Genomic DNA, 19,201 nt, shown 5'->3' on the forward strand with positions numbered 1-19,201 from the left:
CATTTATCTCATAGTCATCTTTTGATCTGAAACCCAAATGTTTTCAGTATACAACAAAAAGGAATTGACCTTGCTGTTCCAATACCTTTAGAGGGGACTATATATTGAACTGGGATTTTGTTGTTGTTGTTGTTGTTTTTTTATACATTAGACATTTTCTGTGTTTGTGTGGGTCAGAGAAAACGAGGGCCATATAGAGCAGTGTATCTGGGATCCTGTGTGCAACAGAGAGAGGAGAAAGGTGATCTTCACTGAAGAGGAGGAGGATGACAAACGTGACGTCAGTGACTCCAGTGAGAACGAAGACAGTGAAAACGAAGACAGTGACAATGAAGGTGATCACAAGGAGCAGGATGAGGCACACAAAAAATTCTCCAGTTTTATGAGAGAGAAAAGTGATAAATGTGCAAGTGATGAAGGTGGCCCAACAGTGAAGAAACAGAAGCTCGAGGAGACAATTGATTTTCAAGAAGCGGTGGCCGAGTTGCCTATTTTCGCCGACAGTGAGGACGACCTCGAGATGAGTGGGAACGAAGGGGAGGCTGGTAAAGCAGGAGACTCTGGACATTGCTCGGAGGAATATGAGGATGAAGAAGAGAGTGGCAATGAAGAGATGGATGATGATAAGAGCGCTCAAGAGGAAGAGGAGGAGGCAGCTCAAACCGCAGTGAAAATGACAGCGAGTGATAGTGAAGAGGAAACAGAAAAACAACCGGGTAAGTGCATGTTTTTATTTCAGTCAACATTATGTGGTGTATGTGTTTCTTTGCACAGTAAGGACAAAAGCCCTGTTTTTGTTTTAATTCCTCATTTAAAAAAAAAAAAAAAGGTTTTTCCTCATGGTTTTATGATTGTGGGGTCAAAGGTGCAGCACTAGTGAGGACTGAATGGGTGGCAATATGGGGGAAATTAAATGCCAGTATTTTGAATCTAATAATCCGTCAACAACATTGAGAGAGTGATTTGAGCGCGGGGACTATGCTAGTTCATTTTTGGAAGCGTGAACAAAATTTTGAACTATGAACTTCACTAGTGTAATTTTTTGGGACGGTGAACTGAACTTATTTTGAACTAGTTTGTGTAGAAAAACAGCTTTCCGAACACTGACTTTACTTGCATACAGGGTGCTTAAAGGTTTTGCTCAGTGTAGTCACTGTGTGACATATGGCTAGTATACTACCATCTGATCTGTAAGGAATAATCCAAGGAGAAATTTGACACTACCAGCGGTGTTAGTGCAAGGGCTCATGCGTCCGTGAGCCGTCATTCCAATTTGAGATGGGCAAGGCAGCTCGAGTCTAATGAGTTCCTCTTTCTTCTAGCCACAAATGGGTGGCATTTTGCTTCAAACTTTTAGAAAGTAGTCCCCTAGCTGGTGAACATAATGGACTTGAATTACCAGTAATGTTTTAGCATGTTGTCGTGGAACGTATTACTATAACACCACCTGATATAAAGGAAAATTACATTATCTGTATGTATTATGGAGTTTGTGACAACGGTTTGTTTGTCCTTGAGCTCACTTCATGAGACCTTTTTATTTGGGTCGACAGGGGCTCTGCGGTGGAAAGACCGTCTGCAGCAGAAGGCATCTGAAGCTTTTCTACGCCACCAAGAAGCTTTGCCCAATCTCCGAAAACTGGTTTACGGTTCAGGTATCAAATGGTGCCCTTTTACAGGCTTCAAGCAGCAAGTCCAAATTTAGTTTTGTATTCTTTTATTTTTTTGTTTTATTAAAAGAATGAATTAAATGAAACTACCACTTTCTGATGTTGCGTAGTCCTGCTATTTATGCTGTTTTTGCCAACCTTTGTCTCTTTGTAGTAGCTGAGGCAAAAGAGGAGAGTGACGAGGATGATGAGGAGGAGTTGGGAGGACTCTTTCGCGTTAACAGACCTCAGAAGAGTAGAAGGTTTCAAGCAAATGCTCTTGATTGTTCCCATTTCAAACCTGATTCCTCCCACAACTGGGATCTGGAGGAGGTAGTGTTTTATCACACCTAAGTGGGTTAGCATAATATCATTTCTATTAAATCTGGCTGAAAGGTCTTAATTGTCCCATTCAGATGCTGAACTCCATTAGGGATTGCTTTGTAACGGGGAAATGGGAGGAGGACCAAGATGCTGCCACACTCCTGAAGGAGCATGGTAAATAGTATTGTTCTTAAACATTTTCTTTGAATTCAGTTATATCTTTGACTGAAAATAAAACAGAAGTACATGACACCTCTTTGATATAAAATTCAATGTAACAAAAGTGCATGTGTGTGCAGATAAACAGGTAATCAACATTAACTTAGTGTTACCCTGGTAGTTGAACATGGGCTTTTGCCTTTTCAATGCGAGAGGCAGAGCATTTAAGCCTTCTATTTTTCATTTGATGAATTGTCCTTACACATGTATTGTACACTCGTTTCACCACCATGTCCTGAAACGTTATTTACCCGTTTAAAAAAATCTACTAAATCGTCTGGCGCATCTGCAGGAATAATATCTGTCATTAGCGGCTCTTCTTGGATGGTTTTAGGAGCGTTTCTTATACAGCTCAGCAGTTAAACATGACGGCGAACTTCGTGGAACGCTGGTCTAGCAACAGTCTTCATTATGTCAGAGGTTTTAGAGTGACCGGGAATTATGAGGCGGCTGCTGCAGGAAAAATGCTGGATTTTAAAAACATGTTTGTGATTGTTAGTTGATCTGATCATTAACAAATGCTTCTTTCATGTAGATGAGGTGTATGGAGATTTTGAAGATCTGGAAACAGGCGAAGTCCACAAAGGCCAAATTGGGGCACAGGACAAAGCCGAGGTGTGCTTGGAAAATTCATGACTAACTGACTGCACTTATATAGCGCTTTAGCTACACTATCACAGTGCCCAAAGCGCTTTACAAAGCCTCACATTCACCCATTCACACACGCATTCATACACCAATGGGCAACTGCTGCCAACCATGCAAGGCGCTGGCAGGCCCACTGGGAGCAAATTAGCATTCGGTGTCTTGCCCGAGGACAATTCGAAATGCGGACAGTTGGAGCAGGGGTTCGAACCAGCTACCCTTCGGTCACAGGACGACCCGCTCGGCCTACTGATCCACGGCCACCCTAAGTACTTAGTTCAATTTGCTTGAAGTGCTTCCTGTCTTGTATTTGCTCAGTCTTGATATCCAAACTTCACAGTTGAAGTTGTCTTAAAATTGTATAAGGATATTTATTTGAATACGGGCCTTTTTTGTGTCCTTGATAAAAAATAGATTTAAATAGATTTTTTTTCAATAACCAGCAGTGGGCGTGCCTAATTATAAGTGTTGTCTAAAATTTCATGTTAATATTAGTATGTTTTGACATTTTTTGAGCGGTTTTATTGTGGTATTTTACAGTTTTCACCCTGTCACTAGCACAGCGTTTGGATATATGAAGCTCTAGCTTTCGACTAAAAAAATGCTAAAAAGGTGTAACTTTGACCATAAATTCCTTAAAATATAATAGAATCAATTATTTCTCATCATATACACAAAACATTTCAAATTCTCTTATTTTTACTAAAATATGTCTGTCCCTTAAAGCTGCCGTCATTAGCGCCATATTGACCATTTTCAGATAAGTGAAGTTTATTCAAAATCTGATTCTTTAATTCCCTGTGTCATTTTGTCTTGTTTTTAAAAAAAAAAAATGCCTGCAATATCTCAACGTTATTATTCATTGCATATGAAATTTTGGTCCAGATTTTAGCAAGAACCATGGGCCACATACAGTAAAAATGATGTGGGTGTCCAGATCTGGCCCCTGGGTCTTGAGTTTGACACCTATGATGTACATCATAAACATTTAAATTTAGCAATGAACTTCCTTTTCCACTACTTTTGTAATTTATATTAATTTTTTTTCATTTTGACCAACAGAAAAGTGAAAGTGATGAAGATGTAGCTGAGGAGACGCCAAAGGAGGTGGACGATGCTGAAGTCCAGAAAAACAAGCGTTTGGATAAAAAACGCAGGCTGAAAGAGAGATTTGATGCGCAGTATGATGACGGAGATGCCACTTACTTTGATGATCTAAAGGAAGAGATGCAGAAGCAGGCGGAGGTATTTGCAAACATTTGCGGAATTTCATCTCTTTGACTCAGACCAATGCTGAAAATCTCTATAAACTGCACAACGGTTGCAGGGTTTTACTAATTCCAAATGGCAGAACACATCAATCCATCCTCTTCCGCTTATCCGAGGTCGGGTCGCGGGGGCAATAGCTTTAGAAGGGAAGCCCAGACTTCTCTCTCCACAGCCACTTCCTCCAGCTCTTCCAAGGGGATCCCGAGCTGTTCCCAGGTATTCCAAGAGACGTATTCTCTCCAGCGTATCCTGGGTTGTCCCCGGGGTCTTTATTATCCGTCTTTATTGCGGAGGAGCAGCGGCTCTACTCTGAGCCCCTCCCGGATGACCGAATGAAGACGCTGGTTTCTTTTTCTCATGAGGAGGGCGTATGGGAGATTGTTCAGATCACAGCCTCTCAACACGCTCTAAACAATCCCCCCCCTCGCTCCTGCTTTTATTTGAAATAGGAGGGATTTACAAATCATAATGTTCTAAGCAATAAGACACAACACAAAATATTTGATAATAAGAGGGTTTTTCCCAGACATAGTATTCTAAACAATAAGACACAACACATAATATTGAACCAACACCTGTCACGACCCGACCACATCCGATCACGTCCTTGGTCCAGGCGCCCTTCCATCGGATGATGCTGAGTCTTCTTTTTGAAGGCGAGACATCTAAAATTGTCCATTATACTAATGCAAGCTAAGCAAATAAATGATAACTTCTACAATTTATCTAACACCGAGCTTCTCACCCTATCTCTAAGGGAGAGCCGGACCTCTTACTGTCATTGCCCACTTGAGCATTGAAGTCCCCCAGCAGAACGATGGAGTCCCCAGCGGGTGCTGGGCATCCACTCTGAGGACTCCAAAAAGGGTGGTTACTCTGAACTGCTGTTTGGTGCATAGGCACAAACAACAGTCGGGACCCGCCCCCCCTACCCTCTCGTCCACCGGGTTGAACCCCAATGTACAGGCGCCGAGCCGGGCGGCAATAAGTATACCCACACCTGCTCGGCGCCTCTCACCGTGGGCAACTCCAGAGTGGAAGATAGTCCAACCCCTCTCAAGTGGACTGGTACCTGAGCCCAAGCAGTCTGTGGAGGCGACCCAGACTATATCTAGTCAGAACTTTTCATCCTCACACACCGGCTCGGGCTCCTTCCCTGCCAGAGAGGTGACATTCCACGTCCCTCGAGCCAGCTTCTGTCGCCGCGGATCGGATCGCCAAGGTCCCCACCTTCGGCCACCGCCCAGCTCACACTGCACACGACTCCTATGGCCCCTCCCACAGGTGGTGAGCCCATGGGAACGGGGACCCACATTACCCTTTCGGGCCGGGCCCCATTGGTGCAGGCCCGGCCACCAGGTGCTCGCCCTCGAGCCCCACGTCCGGGGCAAGGGAAACCTAGATCCATTTGATTCTTTCTTCATAGGGGTTTTTGGAGCCGTCCTTTGTCTTTTTTCTCACCTGGGACCTGTTTGCCATGGGTGACCCTACCAGGGGTGTGAAGCCCCAGACAACTTAGCTCCTAGGACCATTGGGACACACAAACCCCTCCACCACGATAAGGTGAAGGCTCAAGGAGGGGGCAGAACACAATACTATCATATATAGGGCTTGACACTGCGATCAAAATGGTCGCTATTCAACTATGTTAAGAGAATGATCCTGTTTTCTCTCAGCAATTATTATTGATTTGACAAGGTAGGAAGCTGACGAATATTAATCCTCAACCCTTTATTTCTGTAATTCTCCACAATTGTTTACATTTTCAAGTCATAAATTTGACATTCCAACAACAGACATGCAGGCTCCTTATGGGGGCTCTGCCTACTGGCATTATTTTTGTGACCCCTGCTTTATAACATTAAGTCTTGGTTGGGAATCCCTTTGCTTGAATCACTGCCTCAATGCGCCGTGGCCTTGAGGCAATCAGCCTGTGGCATTGCCTGGGAGTTACGGAAGCCCAGATTTCCTTAATGCTTGCTGTCAGTTATTTGTTTTTGGGTCTGGTGCCCCTCATTTTCCCCATAGATAACACCCCATAGATTCTCAATGGGGTTTAGATCCGGCGAGTTGGCTGGCCATCCAAGCACTGTGATGGCTTTGGCATCAAACCAGGTTTTGGTGCCCCTTTTGGGCAGGGGACAGGTCTTTCTGAAAGATGAAACCTGCATCTCCATACAGATCCTCAGGAGAATGAATCATGAAGTCCTCTAAAACATTCTGGCAGATTGTTACGATGACCTTGGATTTAAGAAAACCGGTTTACCAACACCTGCACTGGACATTGCACCCCAAATCGTGACGGACTGTGGGTATTTCACACTGGACCTAAAGCAGCTTGGGTTCTGTTCTTCCTCCAAACCCTTGGACCTTGAATCCTGAATGAAAGGCACACTTTACTTTCATCAGAAAAGAGGACATTGACCACTGGCCAACAGTCCAGTCCTCCTTCTTCTTGGCCTAGTATAGACTCTTCCTACGTTGGCTCAGAAGTTGCTTGACCCGAGGAACCCGACAGTTGTAGCCCATCTCCTGGATGCGTCTGAATGTGGTGGCTTTTGAAGCCGTGACTCCCGCCTCATTCCACTCTTTCTGGCTCTCCGCTTGATTCTTGAATCGTCTCAGTTTGATAATCGGCTGAAGCCCACGTTCATCTCTTTTGCTGGTGCATCCTTTCCTGCCACATTTTGTCCTTCCACTAGACTTTCCATTGATAAGCTTGGACACAGCACTTTTGTGGCTTACCCCTCCTATGGAGGGTATGTAGCAATGATGGTCTTCTGGCCAGTTGTCAAGTCTGCAGTCTTTCCCATATTCAACCCAACTCAGACAATTGAACCAAACTGAAGCAATTTAAGGACACCTGGGGAAACCCGTGCAGGTGCTTTGAGTTCAGTAGATAATTAGTCTGTGACACTCAGTTTAAAACATTTATGGCCTGCAAAATTTGGGGGGATTTCTTCACAGTATTGTAATTTTTTGAATTCCTGATTTTGTGGGTTTTATGAGCTGAAAGGCCAACGTATGTAAAAAAAAAATAAAAAATAAAATAAACAAATAAATACTTGAAATTGTTTATATTGTGGGCCCTGAATCTATAATCAATGCAAGTTTAACTTTCTAAATGGAATTATGGAAATAAATAAACTTTTCCATGATGTTCAATTTTCTGGGAACGGGTCTGTATATCTGCTCCAGATGTGTAAATGCCCGGAAATAAAACCGGATGTTGAACTCTTGTAAAACCTGAGTGCGTTCAGTCTACAGCAAAAATAAAGGGATTAATCTTTCAGTACCAATGATTTTGGAGAGGAACAACATATTTACTACCTCAAACAGGAATGGAAAAAAAATCCCTTTCCTCAGGACATTTTGATGTACTTCCTGATCAATGAAATAGCAGCATATTATGCTGACAGTTGGCGACCCAATAAAAACTCACCCAGCCCCTGAATTGTTAGTTGTTTATAATAATGCCAATAAATTGATAAATATGTATTTAATTCCCATCTCTGGATCTTATTATGATTTGTATTTGTCCACAGCTGAACAGGGTGGAATTTGAGAATCTGGATGATGAGACAAGAGTGCAGTATGAAGGTTTCCGGCCAGGAATGTACATCAGGTTGGAGATCTTCGCTCTACCCTGTGAATTTGTCACAAACTTTGATCCTCACTACCCCATCATTCTCGGTGGTTTGGGCTCCAATGAGTGGAGCGCCGGATACCTGCAGGCATGTCCAGTTGATTCACATTGTATTCTGACAAGGTTTTACTACTTTTTATTTTTTAAATGCGTGCATATGTGTCGGTCTGTGTGTTTGTTTGTTTGTGTGCGTGTGTGTCTTAGATGAGACTGAAGAAACACCGCTGGTATAATCGTATCTTGAAGACACGAGACCCACTCATAATGTCCCTAGGCTGGCGTCGCTTCCAGACCATCCCCCTTTACCATATCGAGGACCACAACGGGCGATACCGGCTTCTTAAATACACACCACAGCACATGCACTGTGGTGCCTCCATCTGGGGTAAGTCGGAATAGTATAATACACCCGTTAAAGTCACTTGTGACCCCACTCACAAGTGGTGAGTGGGGTCACCACTTCCAGGCTGGTGCGACAATTCATTTGTTGCTGAAATGGTCTCCTTTAAGAATAGCTTCTATCCATGCATCTGAATACTACGCCTTTCAATAGCAGCCAAACAAATTTTTTCTAACTCTACATTTAGGGTTATTGGTTATTTATCATTTTTAAACACAATCTTTATCCCTCATCAGGATCCTGGGTGAGTTGGAGCCTATGTCAGCCGACATTGGGTGAGAGGCAGGGTACACATAGACAAACAACAATTCACACCTATAGACAGTTTAGTCCTCAGTTCACCTAACCTGCACATTTCTTATATGTCCTGAAATGTCGGAGAAAACCCACACAACCATATATAATATTTCAGGGTTCTCGTTTGATGTGCATCCCCCATCTGAGACGCACAAAAATTAGCAGGGACGCATAAAGTAAGATTATTCTGTGTCTTAGCAGACCTATGTCTTAGTACTCCGGCGTGGTGCTAGAAATCTGGCGAATGATTTTTATTTTTTATTTTTTTGATGAGACAGGACTCTTGAGTGCGACTAATTTGGTTGCATATGCGCCCTAATTTCTGAATGTTGCGGCCAAAAAAACAGGGTGCATACAGGTACCGAGTCTTTTGAGGAAGAAAAAAACATTTCCGCGACTTGAAAGCAGACTCATGAAACCATTGTGCTTTCAAAACCAATCAGAGATTGTGAAGGGCGGGTACCCTCCGTCTGATTGGCCCTGTGCGTCTGTGTGCACGCGCATGCTTTTGAAATGCGGGTACATGAAGCTAAGGGGTTTTTTTTGTTGTTGTTTTTTGCACAGTTACAGAAAGTTGAGGGGCATAAATGGAATTAGTCCCAAAGCCTAACGCCACCGCGACGATGTGGGAACATTTTGGATTTAAGCCAGATGAACGCGGCCATCGCGCTAACACCGAGTTGGTATGTCGAGTTTGTATGAAGTCTCATCAAAGACAACACAACTTAAAAACGTCGACGTGACAAAATCCATTTTACACACAACCGCCCCACTCAATTTCTTCAGCTCGAAACCAAAAACACAGTGGGACATTTCCCATTTCCCGTCAGCTGGCAATTATGGAACCCTTTGCCCAAACAATGCAAATACACATGTGACCATGTATATGGCGCACATATGCGCACATTATATACAGTATAGTGTTACTATTGTAAGAGATCCAGGCACTGAGCATGTTGACGAAGCATTTAAAGAAAGGCTGCAGACTTTCAAAATGTAGCACAAATCTTGAATCTACTTGTTATTAATGTTGCTACTTGGCACTTTTTCCTAATCAACTAGAAACTTGATTCGCAATATATTGACTGTTGTTACCTCTGTGCCGAATGTTTAATATTTAAGTGCAGCGTTTTTGGAACAGTCCCTGAGTCTGTTTTATTTATATTTATCTATGATGTTTTATTTGTCCTACATCACAGTGTTCAATGTTCATAATTCTTAGAATTAAAAAGTTAATTGTTCTTAAAAAGGATGTACTTGCATTATTATGCTCTATTATTATATCAGTGGCATAGAAAACGGCGCTTCTGCTGTTAAGAAGTAAAGGTACTTTTACTCCGTTACAATGATCTAAATGTCGCTCCCTACTTTGATCAATTATTGCTTATTTATCAACTGTTTCGTGCGCGAGACGACCACTTTGGCATCGGGCACTGTTTGCACCAATCCAATTCAAGTGCTCGTGACGTTTTAGTCAAACGACACAAGAAAGTCACATGACCTTCTATTGGCCTTCCCGGGCATAGGTATTAACACTAAATAAGCCAGACCGGCTAATTTTCAATGCCTACGTGGCGGCCATGTTGGGAAGGTCATTGTTACTATGAAGGCAACGGCGAGCTACTCGTGTTTACATTTGAGATGAACGAAAACAACAGCCTTCATGTATTGTAGTATTTGTCTGCCCAAACGTGGATACTTCAGCTCACTCAAATATTGTGCAGTAAATTGCAGATAATTTTTTTGTGGTCTTGACTTTGCATACACACACACACACACACACACACACAGCAACATCAGAAATGGCGCATTCACATGTTTTTCTATTTAAAATTTTTTTTTAATTGAACTTCAGGCTGCGATTAAAAACAAGAAATCTGAAGTTACTCACTATTTACTCAGTACTTGAGTAATTTACTCGAGTAATTTTTTGCAGGACTACTTTTTACTTTTACTTGAGTCACATTATTGACAAGTAATAGTTCTATCTATGCCCTGGTTCGAGCCAGCAGCGCTGCAGCTCGGCATGACAACCAAAGTGGAATTAGCGGCTCATGCATGGATGGAGAAGATGGCTACCTGCGAGAACGATGTAAATTGCAGGACACATTGACCATCGACACTTCAAACGTATGTCGTGGAAATAAATACGCATGCTTCAAATCGCCACCAAGCGGCATCGGGTCTTGTCTTCCCCGTTGCGCCGTGACCCTGCAGCTGGGTAATAAGCCTGACTGCTTAGCCAGCAGCAGCTGGACGGTGGGTTGAAGCGTTTTGGGAACCGGGGAAAAACTACAGTGGGTACGGAAAGAATTCAGACCACCTTACGTTTTTCCACTCTTTGTTATATTGCAGCCATTTGCTAAAATCATTTAAGTTCATTTAAGTTCACAAGTTTTTCACACCTGGATTTGGGGATCCTCTGCCATTCCTCCTTGCAGATCCTCTCCAGTTCTGTCAGGTTGCACGGTGAATGTTGGCGTACAGCCATTTTCAGGTCTCTACAGAGATGCTCAATTGGCTTTAAGTCAGGGCTCTGGCTTATTTCTCACCATCTTGGAGTCCTCCAGGTGTTTTTTTTAGCAAACTCACTGTACCCACTGTAAACCATTAACACTGTTAACACGGCAGAATGAGTGCGCTCACTTTAACTTTTATCAGGAAGGGCTTTTGAGTTTTGACGCAGGCGATTTTGATTCGCTAGCGTGGCGAAAGTGGGCAATATTCGCTTGGCCACATCCTGCTACAATTAACGATTGGCAAGGTGACGAACGGGCAGCACGAACCCTGAAAGAGTTAAATTACTACTGGTATAACACAATTTATGATGTAGATATTTATCAGGGATAGTTGTAAAACTCCTTATAAAATGCTGTATCTAACCTGTTGCACTGTTGTTCCCTCACTTTTTTTTCTCTGAAGGTCCAATTACACCACAGGGAACAGGATTCCTGGCTTTGCAATCGGTAGCAGGAATTAAAGTGAGTAATCTTCCCTCTTCTTGCTGAACTCAAGACTATTAGTCTGTTTTCAGGTTGTGTCAAGGTCACATTGGTTGGTTCGGGGAAAAAAATTATCGATAATTATTATTATCGTTATCCTGCTTCGTCCACTTGCGAACCATGGATTCGTTGACCTTGAATTTTCTCGCGGCTCAAGAAAGGAGAAAAAAAAAAACCATTGAATAAAAATAAATACTCATGGCTAAACTATTGGCACGTCTGGGGTGACTGTATTGTCTTATAAATTTGCCTTAAAAAAAATCCTCTTTTTTTCTGGCATGTTAATGTTGTAATCCTAATTGGCCTAAAAAAGGAAAATTTTACTTTCATGTCAGACAGTCAGCGGTAAAGCCAGGACTGTATCTGCTGTGCACGCCTTCGCCTTTTAGGGGCAGTGTGGTGCGACGCATGCATGGAGCTGCATATTTACAGCAAGCTAAAACAGAGTAGAAGAAGAAAGTTGCAATAAAACGTGAACACATTTTTCATCCATGATTAGGAAGACTGAATGCCTGTGAGTATTGTTACATTGTATGTGTTAGCACGGCGTTTGTGTGTGAATATTCGTTATTGGAAGGTAAATCCCTCCCGTGATCGAATGCTAATATTAGCTAGCCCGTCAATGGGGTTTTCCATTGACTGTTAGCATAAGCTGGGGATGTCTAAAACGATGTCTTATATTTAAATATACAATGTGTGCAATAAATTTTGTGGTGTCTTTAGTTTTACAGTAAACTCCAACTGGGGTGTCAATAAACCGCTTGAAGCGCGTTCACATGCGTTACACACTTGCTACAAGCAACAGAGGGTGCGTTTACAACGCAGGAACTTGCATGCACAACTCGCGCCGCAACACAATTTTTCTTCGATTATAACGTTTTTACTACCCAGTATGCCTACAAGCTAAACATCCAGCTAAAATGACCAAAAACAAACCTTGCTGGAGAGCTTCTTTAAAAAGGGGAAATCTGTGCTCTGTGATAGTCAACAATTAGAATGTCACGTTTAAGAGGAAAATAGCGAGAAATAGAAATGGAAATCCTTTGCTATTGTATGGTGAAGATGCAATGAATATAGGATGCAACTCCCAAGTTTGTTTCAAAATACAACATGAAATTAGGAATTAAGACGAGTCTTCCACACAGCAACTCTGTTTAAAGTGGCAACCGGTTTTGTGTGTCATGTTTATCTCCTGTCGCCTGCAGATGACCTCCCACTGACTCTGCATCGTGGTGAGGTGTAATAGTAAATGTATATTAAATGTACTACATACATACGAGTGGTGTCACGATACCAAATGTATGTGTGTGTGAGTGTGTGTATGTACAGTGGGCACGGAAAGTATTCAGACCCCCTTAAATTTTTCACTGTTATATTGCAGCCATCCATCCATCCATTTTCTGTAGCGCTTTATCCTCACAAGGGTCGGGGGCGTGCTGGAGCCTATCCCAGCTATCATCGGGCAGGAGGCGGGGTACGCCCTGAACTGGTTGCCAGCCAATCGCAGGGCACATTATAAACAAACAACCATTCACAGTCACACCTACGGACAATTTAGAGTCTTCAATTAACCTGCCATGCACGTTTTTGGGATGTGGGAGAAAACCGGAGTGCCCGGACAAAACACACGCAGGTCTTTCCAGAGATGCTCAATTGGGTTTAAGTCGGGGCTCTGGCTGGGCCATTCAAAAACAGTCACAACAGTTGTTCTGAAGCTACTCCTTTGGCATTTTAGTGTGTGCTTTGGGTCATTGTCTTTTTTGAAGGTGAACCTTCGACCCAGTCTGAGGTTCTGAGCACTCTGGAGAAGGTTTTCGTCCAGGATTTCCCTGTACTTGGCCGCAATCAGCTTTTCTTCGATTGCAACCAATCTCCCTGTCCCTGCAGCTAAAAAACACCCCCACAGCATGATGCTGCCACCACCATGCTTCACTGTTGGGACTTTATTGGATGAGCAGTGCCTGGTTTTCTCCACACATGCCACTTAGAATTAAGGCCAACAATTTCTATCTTGGTCTCATCAGACCAGAGAATCTTATTTCTCACCATGTTGTCCTTCAGGTGTTGTTTTTTAAGCAAACTCCATGCGGGCTTTCATGTGTCTTGCACTGAGGAGAGGCTTCCGTCGAGCTAATCTACAATAAAGCCCTGAACTCCTCCCACGCCCGAGTTTTTGCCTCAGCGACCACCAAAGCTGCATTCCGCTTGACCAGCGGGTACCCATCAGCTGCCTCAGGAATCCCACAGGCCAAGGCCCGATAGGACTCTTTCAGCTTGACGGCGTCCCTCACCGTTGGTGTCCACCAATGGGTTTCGGGGATTGCTGCCACGACAGGCACCGATCACGTTACAGCCGCAGCTCCAGTCGGCCGCCTCAGCAATGGAGGCGAGGAACATGGTATACTCTGACTCAATGTCCCCCGCCTTCACCGGAACATGAGCAAAGTTCTGTCAGAGGGGGGAGTTGAAATTCTGCCAGACGTTCCCAGCAGACCCTCACAGTATGTTTAGGCCTGCCAGGCCGGGCCGGCATCTTACCCCAGCATCGGAACCAACTGACCACTAGGTGGTGATCGGTTGACAGCTCCGCCCCTCTCTTCACCCGAGCGTCCAAGACATGCGGCCGCAAGTCCGATGACGCGACCACAGATTCGATCATCGAACTGCGACCTAGGGTGTTCTGGTGCCAAGTGCACATGTGGACACCCTTATGCTTGAACATGCTGTTTGTTATGGACAATCTGCGATGAGCACAGAAATCCAATAACAGAACACTGCTCTGGTTCTGATCGGGGGGGGGCCGTTCCTCCCAATCACGCCCTTCCAGGTCTCACTGTCATTGCCCACGTGAGCATCGAAGTCCCCTGGCAGAACGATTGAGTCCCCAGCGGGAGCGCTCTCCAGCACCCCCTCCAGGGACTCTTTTTCAAGACCGTCAGACTTAAAGATACAATTGGAATGCTGTTTTTTTTTCTCTCCCTTAAATACCGGTACTATAAACAACTGGTACCGTGCTATTTGTATTTATTTTTATTTTTTTTACATCAAAATACCTCTGTTCGGTACTGGTATCGGTACGTGGTGCAACACTAATAAATACAGTACATTGATCTAATGTACTATTGGTTTTTGTTCCAGGAGCAATAGAAACCTTTGCAGCAATAGACCGTTGTGTTCAAAATAATATGAGAGTAAAGCTCAGAATCCTTACAATAGTTTTTATTTTCATGCATTGGGTGTGTTATCAAAAATGAAACGAAAAAAAATATATATTGTGAAGTTTAAAAAAAAAAAAAAAAAAAAAAAAAAAAAAAAGCAGTGTCTGCATTTAAATTTTTTTTATTAAAAAAATAAGTCAAACGGACTCGAACTCTGGACAGCACCCGTCCATATAGCTGGGACAGTGAGAAAGTTAGTTAGCATGTCATTTAACAGTATTTATTGAAGTAATTTAATTATAGTAAATTGGTACCCATTATTTCTGTCATGTAATGTGGATTTGACCTAGGAAGTTATGTCAGTGGCCAATCCTTGAATGCGCCCTAGAGGTCATTGGTGTTTTTTAACTTTTGTCTAAAATGCTAGAGAATAATTTGAGGATAAGCTGTACAGAAAATGGATGGATACAGTATAGAGTACACAAGTGTATATACAATAAATGAACAAGTCCTGTAAATAGACTCATTGCTCCATCTTGTGATTGGATCGGTGATCGGTTATCGTTTTTTTTTTTTTTTAAACTTGCTGATCGGTGATCGGCCCCAAAAATCCTGATCGTGTAAATCCTCGTAATCCTAACTCTTTGGTAGTGAATTTTGTACAAAATGCTTCACCCCCCCCCCCCCCCACCCCCACCCCCCCCCCACCCCTGTGTGCAGGCCAATTTCCGTATTGCAGCAACTGGAGTCATCCTGGACCTCGATAAATCAGTGACTGTTGTAAAGAAGCTCAAACTCATTGGTTACCCCTACAAAATCTTTAAGAACACATGTTTCATTAAGGTAGGAGTTTTTCCTCACATACGTGTGTATTCTCAAATACAATACCCAGACCTTCCAACGTATAAATTAAAAGAAAAAGATGACCATTTATGGAGACTGTTATAAATTTGGCTGGTGTTGGTCTGCGGGAAAGCGGTGCCTTTATTGCGGTTTATTGCTCTTTGTTATGCAGGGCATGTTCAATACAGTGCTGGAGGTGGCTAAATTTGAGGGGGCCTCTGTGAGGACGGTGTCGGGCATCAGGGGTCAAATCAAGAAAGCACTGTCAACCCCACCAGGATCTTATAGAGCCACGTTTGAGGACAGGCTGCTTATGAGCGGTGAGTTTCGATTATAGATTCAGCTGATGTACAGTATGTGACTGCTTCTTGCATCATACTACTATGACTGTACAAGTATTCGAAAGAAATTCCAAACATTTGTCATTCTTTGCTTGCAGTACAGAAAGGACACGAGTTGGCGCACACTTAACATCCGCTCATCTGTAACACGCTATTGAAATTAAGCACTTTTGGGCGGACCTAGTGACCCCTGCTCACCCACCCGCTGTTCTACGGCGCCAGTGGGCTTTTCTTACCATGTCGACCGAATGGGGGAGCGCTAGGTGCTAGATCCGTATATGGGTCACACGCAGTGCCATTGCTTGGAAATCGTGGATATTCAGTCAGCGTAGCTCCCAAGTCATGGGCGGAGAAACTCTTTGTGCGAGCAATTGTGTAAATAGGCCCCACTGCCGCATTACAATCGACGAGATTCGGAACACAGACACGTTTTTAGAAATAGGCAGTTAACAAAAATTTGACTTAGTCGTTCCAGTTAACAATTTATGGATGGACACTGGGCAGCCACTCCTGAAAGTCTAGTTGCATAAAAGCAATTCAAAAGTATTTTTTCATGTCCTCGTTAAATCCAAAGCGTGCTATTAAAGGCTGTCATCCTTTGTGACTATTATACAGATATTGTGTTCCTGCGCTCCTGGTATCCGGTGTCTGTTCCACAACTCTACAATCCTGTTACATCTCTGCTGCTGCCTGTGGGTCAGAAGGACAGCTGGTCAGGGATGAGGACCCTGGGGCAACTCAAACATGACCTGGGAATCCGCAACAAAGCAAATACTGACTCTCTGTACAAGGTAGATTCAACCTGTGACATGATAAAGCCTTGTTTATATCAAACAGGACACTTCTGTAATATTTGGCTCTAGGGCTGCAACTAACAATTGTTTTAAAAACCGATTAATTGGTAGATTTTGTTTTTTTCAATAAGCCAATGAATCGGTAAAAAAAAGATCCCTTTATTGACAAATGGGACATTTTTTTTGACAGTCAAATCACTGCGATGTGCACGTTTCCCTTCTCTGCAGAAATGTAGCGTTAGTTTATCATACGGCAACAAACTTACATTTTCAAACTTTCAACACTGAATATGGAATAAACAGACCTTTAAGATGATAAACACATGAGAAATCAAATTTGCAATCAAAGACATCAAGGGGGTATTTGTTGTTTTGTATTTAAATAGCTAACATGAATTCGAACGCTTCTGTTTACGGTCCGAGCGGGCTGGCTCACGGCGGGGGAAGCTCAAAGAACGACATCATATCATAAACTAATTCAGTTCATTACGTTTACCGAAAAGATTATTCTTATTATTTTTTTTAACGAAATGCACTTAAAGGAGGATGGTATTCATGTGGCACAGCTTGAAGCAGGCATCAGGTGCAGGTGGAGATGGGCCGAAACAAAAAAAGCAAAGAAATGAGGCAAAAATTTCATTTGAATCTTACATTTGTACATCAACGTGGACTTGAGCAGTTGTTTGCTTGTTTAAAATGTTTTATTTTGTTTTATTGTACTATTCAGAGTCTCCCAGATTGGTTAATTTATTTTAAAATATAAAACATCCCCCCCCACCCCCCTACAATGTTTTTTGTGCCACATTTTTCATGGCTTTGTTGTTTGCATGTCTGCTTTGATAATGAACATTTGACCCCATGCTCCGCCCATATTAGATGAAGATAAAAAAAAAAATTCTTAGCATATTTAGTACTGTCTGTGGAGGTCAGTGTTTTCCACACTTTTACTGAGCCAAGGCACATATTTGATCTTACAGGACCCCACCAAACTAAAAATCACAAAAAGTGGATACGTTATTGCCATCTAGTGGAAGTGGGCTAATTAGGACAGGTTCTGTCAAAGTTCCTTCAGAGTACGATACGAGCCCTGGAATTCGCTCAAAATGGCTGCTTCAACCCAAAATGGCCATCCTATTAGTTTTCCGGCATGGGTTCTTGAGACTTTTTGACTTGCATCTTATTATGAGAGACATGTCCACCAATCTGTGAAACTGGTTGTGATTGAAATGTCAGAATAATAATTTCCGTGATTCCAGAATTTTAACTACTGATGAAGTCTTGATTTTTATTTATTATTTTTTTTAAATGTCAATGGAAAAGCTGGAGATAATTTCAAACATTTGCAGGCCCTGTAGTCTAGAACATGAATCCTTTTTAGCGTTGTTGACTGATGTTTTTGAGTCGGTCACCAGAAGAACTAACTCTAATTCTGTGAATCTTCTTCAAACCAGCCTGTGGTCCGGACACAAGTGCATTTCAATCCCCTAAAAATCCCCAGAGAGCTACAGAGGGCTCTTCCCTTCAAGAGCAAGCCAAAACAGCAGCAACGCAAAGGAAAGGCACCCAGAGACGTCCGGAGGCCCAGCGTGATCAGAGAACCTCACGAGAGGAAGGCGAGTAAAACTCGTCATTTATAATCACGGTCATTGTCGAGTGATGTCAATATTGAAATTGTCACTTCTGAAGTCGCTGCTCTTTTTTTTTTTTTTCCAAAAGAGACATTCCAGGCAGTTCGCAAGTTCTTAAAGCTTATGCCGGATGTTTTTTGTGTTTGTTTGGAGCTAAGTAATTAATAATGCACTGCTTTTCCAAACCTTTTCTTTTCATAGGTGGCGGCTCTTCTCCGCTCTCTGAGCACAGTTTACAACTACGAGACCAAGAAAGCGCATACAGCGCAGCATGCTAAACACAAGGAGTTCCTGCAGCAGAAAGAAAAGGAGGTGGAGGCCAGACTGAAGAGAGAGAAGGAAGCCCGTAAAAAACTCTACCGCGTCATGGGCCAGATGGACAAAAAGAAACAAAAGTCAAGTCTTAAGGGGGCACCACAGGATTAACAACACACCATGCTTTCACTCATGAGGCAGACTGAGATGTTCTATAGTGGTGTGGCTTGCTACAGTTCAGAATTTCTGACAGAATTCTTTTGTGTTGATTTTTATAATTGTGTAAAGATGATCAGTTTCGGACCTTGTTTTATTAAAACAAATACCACTTGATGATTGTCAGTGGTGGTGGTCAGTGTCACGAGCACCATATAAAGCTATAATCCACAATTTTTTTTTAAGTAACAATACAACAGTTATTTGTAGGTTGGGGAGGGACACACCCGGTGAAGACAGGCAATATTTCACCAAGAGAACCAGATAAGCGGACAGGATGTGGGAAAATGAGCAAGGCAGTGTTATTGGCGAGTGGCGCGGTGGGATTCTTTTAGTGTCTAAAGCGCCTGTAAGAACCTGTGAGTTGATATGTTCGTATAACCAGTGTTGTTATTCGTGATCCGAGCACAAGGAATTAAAGTCTATAGTCTTTTTAGTGAATGAACACTATATCACATGCATGTTAGTCAACTGGTGTATGGAGTTGCAGTGCCGGGACATTGAGGGAGGGTGAG

At 42.8% G+C, this 19,201-nt stretch overlaps 1 protein-coding gene across 2 annotated transcripts in view; it reads left to right on the forward strand.

The window, feature by feature from the left end:
* bms1 (BMS1 ribosome biogenesis factor) overlaps positions 1–18,803 on the forward strand; it is a 28,862-nt gene extending 10,059 nt beyond the window's left edge. Inside the window, exons 10-23 of one of the 2 annotated variants that reach the window (XM_061755638.1) lie at positions 178–716; positions 1,554–1,655; positions 1,825–1,982; positions 2,066–2,147; positions 2,728–2,807; positions 3,900–4,082; positions 7,652–7,840; positions 7,957–8,137; positions 11,372–11,430; positions 15,330–15,452; positions 15,625–15,772; positions 16,409–16,584; positions 18,039–18,200; positions 18,417–18,803. In XM_061755638.1, the coding sequence (XP_061611622.1) occupies positions 178–716; positions 1,554–1,655; positions 1,825–1,982; positions 2,066–2,147; positions 2,728–2,807; positions 3,900–4,082; positions 7,652–7,840; positions 7,957–8,137; positions 11,372–11,430; positions 15,330–15,452; positions 15,625–15,772; positions 16,409–16,584; positions 18,039–18,200; positions 18,417–18,641 (2,407 nt within the window). In that variant the 3' untranslated portion in view covers positions 18,642–18,803. The remainder of the gene's footprint in view (positions 1–177; positions 717–1,553; positions 1,656–1,824; positions 1,983–2,065; positions 2,148–2,727; positions 2,808–3,899; positions 4,083–7,651; positions 7,841–7,956; positions 8,138–11,371; positions 11,431–15,329; positions 15,453–15,624; positions 15,773–16,408; positions 16,585–18,038; positions 18,201–18,416) is intronic. The other variant, XM_061755639.1, reaches the window with a different exon arrangement.
* Positions 18,804–19,201: the final 398 nt, after the last annotated feature.

This window comes from Phyllopteryx taeniolatus, chromosome 19, assembly GCF_024500385.1.
Source record: "Phyllopteryx taeniolatus isolate TA_2022b chromosome 19, UOR_Ptae_1.2, whole genome shotgun sequence".
NCBI classification, from domain to species: Eukaryota; Metazoa; Chordata; class Actinopteri; order Syngnathiformes; family Syngnathidae; genus Phyllopteryx; species Phyllopteryx taeniolatus.